This window comes from Polistes canadensis, unplaced genomic scaffold, assembly GCF_001313835.1.
Source record: "Polistes canadensis isolate GaletaPanama2010 unplaced genomic scaffold, ASM131383v1 scaffold_69, whole genome shotgun sequence".
Taxonomy (NCBI): Eukaryota; Metazoa; Arthropoda; class Insecta; order Hymenoptera; family Vespidae; genus Polistes; species Polistes canadensis.
The window spans coordinates 259,864-265,248 of record NW_014569616.1 but is presented as its reverse complement, the minus strand read 5'-3'; the positions used below and the strand labels follow the sequence as shown (position 1 = coordinate 265,248).

The 5,385-nt window shown below is 33.8% G+C and overlaps 1 protein-coding gene across 1 annotated transcript in view; it reads right to left on the bottom strand.

The window, feature by feature from the left end:
- Window positions 1-826: 826 nt before the first annotated feature.
- The window catches only part of LOC106786235, a 72,206-nt gene continuing 67,647 nt past the window's right edge, over window positions 827-5,385 (bottom strand). The window contains exon 2 of the mRNA XM_014747390.1: window positions 827-2,948. Within this exon, the coding sequence (XP_014602876.1) occupies window positions 1,219-2,948 (1,730 nt within the window). The 3' untranslated portion in view covers window positions 827-1,218. The remainder of the gene's footprint in view (window positions 2,949-5,385) is intronic.

Genomic DNA, 5,385 nt, shown 5'->3' with positions numbered 1-5,385 from the left:
CATGTTCAACTGCAGATTCTAGAAAAGATTAGTAATAAATAAATTTATTGTGTGTTTATAATTTTACATTATGTTTGCACATAATTGATTTTTTATGATTCATCATAACAGCATCTGTCAAATGCTCTTATATGGATGAAATTTATTTATATCAACGCTTAACATTATTATTACTTAAAGATATATATGTTATAAGTAAAGTTTATGTTTATATAAACTAATAATTATAGAAAGTCTTTTATGATAAACATTTAGGTACAATAATATTCAATTAACTGAGAGCACATTCTGTTATAAATAATTATACAGTAAGCATGTATGACTAGAGAGGGGGGAAAATACTTATGAATATCATCAGTCATTTTATACCCGCTCACATTTGTAGTACCTATTACTTTAATTGCAGTTTTATTTTATTTTATTTTGTTTTTTTTTTAATGAATAAGCATATCTGGCGTGATAGATATGAACAGAAAAGTTAACTTGATTTGTTTTAGTGCATTATATAAATTATTTCTTTTGACTTTCTAATATTACATTTAAATATTTTTCTTAATATTTCTCCCATTTTTTATATAAATAATCTTATTTTACTATACATAAAAAGTAATATTTAATAATCGCGATTCTTTCAACTTGTTTTTTGTATTTAAATAAATCGTAATGGCAACAAGATACGTGTAAATTATGTATATATAAAAAAGAAAAAAAAAAAAAAAACCGAAAAGAACAAACAGCATAAAATTGAAATCTAATTTTGTAATTATTAATTGGAAATTATTCGCGATTTTTATTATTGTTGTCGGATGATTGTATTTTGTTTTTGGCCTTCTCCTTTTTTTCCTGTTGTTTCTTTAATTTCTTTTCCTTTAGCTTAGCTTCCATTTCCTTGAACTTGAACTCTAAATATCGATCAACTTCCGGCCCGGTAAAGTCTTCGGGGAATTTCGGCATTATCGGAAGGATATATTTGTAGAGACGTTCATTGAGAACGTACAATTGAGTGGTAGATTCGCACTTGACGTTGAACCACCAGTCACAGGTCAATGCCACTTGACTGAAGATTGTACCATTCGGGCACAAGAATGACGATTTTCCACCGTTAAGATCACAGTAATGCCATACCTAGAAAAAAAAGAAAAGAAAAAGGAGAAAAGAAAAAAAAGATTATTTAAAATTGTATCAAGAATTGTCGAATTTATTTTGATTAAAGTAAATTTATTTTACCTGACAACCCGTCGAGGGGTCACCGAAAAATCCTTTGTATCGTTGCTTCTTGCAACTGAATTCAGTTTCCGGTATAACAGCATAAGTTGGATAATCGACGTTTGGTTTTCCTCGCGTAGCGCCGTATTTCAAGGACGCGTTATTTAATTCTGGCCGGGGTGTCGAAATTTCATTATGTTCTGCAACACTTTGTTGAGTTTCTGTTGTTGTTGGATCAGCAACAATATGCGGTATGGTATAACGACCTGGATCAATTATATCATCGCTCAAATCTTCCGTAATTTCGTAAGAATGTTGGGTCGAGATCTCCAATGGGTTTTTATTGTTTTGAGAATGATCAAGCGGTTTATAAGCCGTGTTAAATTGTACGACTTTCTTACCATTGTTTTCGTTTGTAAACGTGTAACTGGATTGTTCTACGGGTATTTTAGGTGTAACACGAAATTCATTGTCATTGTAGGAAGGCGTAGATTTGTAATCGTCAAGCGTGTAAGAAGGTGCTACTACGATTTTAGTTTTGACTTCGTTCACGTAAGAAGACGTCGGTTTGAAACGGTCCGGATCATCCGGTATTAACAAAGACGCTGGTACCGTTGGGAACCTCGATTCGGTAATTACTTTTGGTCGAGTATTTGGACGTATTTTCGTAGGATAGTAATTGTTAGGTAGTCTTTGAATAGGTCTAACTGCAGCTGGTATAGTGGATAACGCGGGGGGTGGAGGTGATAGTTGAGGAAACTCCTCCTTCTTAGCGTTGTGAAGAATGTTTAATATTTCGATAAGCGTTTTTATACTATCATCCAAATTATTTTTGTCCAGGGCTTCGGGGAGACGTTCGGCCAATTGAAAACTTTCTAATATTGGATTTAAATGAATTAAATTTAAGTTCCTTTGCGGTAAGTTGATCTGTTGTCTTCCAGAAGAAGAAGAAGAAGAAAGAGAAGAAGGATTATCAAGAATGTTTATTGCTTGTTGTGGACCTTTAGTAGAAACTACCGATTGCGGAATGTATCGAATAGAATCGATATTTTCACTAGGATAATTAATTTCAACGATAGGTTTACCATTAGAACCGCTTACGTGATCGAACGTGTAATCTTGTGGTAAATTTGTATGAGTTGATTTCAATCCTTGATTCCTATTAACGTATTCTCTCGTATTACTTGTTACATATGGTCGAATTGGTCTGATGTAACGATAATCATTCGGTAAAATTTCACCACCAGGATTATTTACTTCAGTGTGGGATTGTTTTTGTTCCTGTTGCGAATTATAACCAGACGTTGAATAATCCGCGTGATTGTTCTTAGAATTGTATCTTATCGGAATGAAATAATCAATATCAGCAGTACTCCCGTCGTTTGGATCGTATTGAACAGAGGGAACAAATTTTCTCAATTGATTTTGAACGTTGTTCGTTGGTCTAAAATTATTCAACACGTTTCTCGAGCCACTGTTGTTAATTCTAGAAAAAGGATATTGGTGCGATCTTCTCGAGGATGAAACATCGTTAGATGATGGCACGTTTATCAAATTCTTTCCAGGTACCCATTGTACGTTGAGATTATTGTTTGCTGCATAAAAGGCCATATATGGTATTAATCTTCTATATCTTTCTTTGAATTCGTCAAAGGTTATTTCAGGTTCTTCTTCCTCTTCATCATCCGTTAAATTGGATCGCGTTACATTTGATTCGGCCGTGCAAGCTTTCAATGATAATTCTGAAAACAAAAAGAAAAATAAACAAAAGAAGAATTAATGAACGTTTAAGACTTTGATCAATTATTCGTATAATTGAGATATAAGTATATATATATATATATATTTTATAGCGAAGCTTTATCTTTTTAAATGCAGGAAGAATTCCCAACAGGGAGAGATATTGCACGAGGGATGTGTTCGGTTTAACTTAGAAAGCACGAAGTTTCTACAACGTTTATTCCCAGTTTACTCCCACGAGAGGGTAAAAGAGATAAAGATCGGCTTATGAACTCGGGGAAGACCGATAAGTTTAATCAGCGTTGCAATTCGATAGCTTCTCCACTTTACATAGAAGGAATTTTATTTCCATATTTTAAGCTTCCTACTTTTTCAAAATTTTTTAACTGTGATACGATATTTTATTCCTATTAATTTCTTTTTGTCTTTTTTCTTGTTTCTTTTTTTTAACGACAAATAATTTTCCACAAATTGCAGGTTATATGTTTTGAATTATGCAGATTCGCGTTTTTTTTTTTTTTTATTACAAATTTACATTCTCTTTCTCTTYTTTTTTTTTTTTTTTTGAATTTGATTTGAATTCTTGTTTAACATAAGTTTAGATCGTACAAAAGAATAGAGGAAAGTGAAACTACAACGTGTTTTCTACTTCATCGAGTGAAATTAAATTAGTAGGAAAAATATTTGCCAGAGGTTTATCCATCTTCTCTTCCCTTTCCCCGTTTATGGGTTCATTCCATCCCTTTGCATTTCACCCTTTAGAGATTTACCAACCCTCAGGATTCGCGCGAAAGCCATACACGCATATTCGAGAGCCAACGAGTTCTTTCGTGAGATATATTCGTGTCAACGTTTCCGGATTTTGTGGCTGCTAAAAGCATACCAACCAACCAACTCTTTCCATCCCTTTATATGTATAATAATACACGTATACACACGTTTACCTTTACCGTCCCTCGAATTTCCATGCCACCTAACACATGTCTTTTTGTTGTGTCTCCTCTTTCGAATGTTAGTTGCTTTTTTTTTTCTTTTTTATTTGCGCATTTTTTGTATTATTCTCTCTCTCTCTCTCTTTTTTTTTTTATTTTATTTATTTTTTGTTTCATCATCCTCTTAAAACGCAGCCCAGATTTTAATTTAACTTTTTTTTTCTTTTTATTTTTCTTTTAAGTCCTACCATCACCACCACCACCCCGTTTTTGACTCTTCTCACTTTATTTCTATTCTTCTCACGTAATATCACATTTTTCAAGTGGTATTTATGTTTTACACGAGTTGAATCATTTTATACATTATACATACGTACACGTAACACAATATTATCGTATTTCGTATATATATATATATACTCGGTATATCACAAATAAATGTAGATTTTTCAGATTAGAGTTATCAATGTTCCTTTTTTTTTTTTTAACGATATACAAATTTCGGTTATCAAATTTCTTCGTTTCTATCTCGAGAAGTTAAAAACACGTGTCTCGTCGTTACACAGTTGTAATCACAGTCAGTCAGTCAGTCAATGGGTTTTGATAGTAATTAGAAACGCAATGAGGGTTCCGGGGTCCGGTACTGCATTCGCGTAGGTGCGGTGTCTGCTGGTGATGGATCGTCATGCACTGGTGGAGGAAATTCATGGAAGAAGAGATGGCCAGAAGGAAATGTAGTATATACGTTTGAACATATAAATATACGTGTATATTTGAATATACACATATACACACACATACATATATCATCGGATACTACTCTTTCCCTCTCTCTCTTGTACTTTTTTTTAATTCGGTGATTCTCAGTTGGTAGTCCGGGAATAGTAGAAATGTATATTCCGGGTAGGTGGATAAGTGGGTGAGGGTGAGGGTGAGGGTGAGGGTGAGGGTGAGGGTAGTAGAAGCACAGGAATCTCTCGAATATAAACCTGCCTTGTTAGGTTCCCCATGAATTTTTATAAACCGATTATTAAGTCTCGATGTAATAAAGTGCGCAACTATATATTTCTTTTGTTTTTTTATATTTATCTGTCTCTCACTTTATCCCGTAAATCTACTCTCTTTCGCGAGAGAGAGAGAGAGAGAGAGAGAGAGAGTGAGTGAGTGAGTGAAGGGTGGTTACTGGGGTGGTTTGAGGGATGAGGGTGAAGGTGAATGCGGCTTTATCCATCGAGATACATCAAAGGAACGAGCCATGAAGGATAGGAAGAGACAAAAGAATAAAAAGAAAGAAAGAGAGAGACAGAGAGAGAGAGAGAGAGAGAAAGATATATAGGGAGATAGATAGATGGATGTCAACACCTCTCTTACTTTATTTGTTTCTTTTTCCTTTTTTTTTTTTTTTTTTTTTTTTCGTTATACTCTCACAAGTTACATGAAAATATCTATGGGAAACCTCGACGACAACGATGCATTAGAGAGAGAGAGAGAGAGAAAGAGAGTGCAT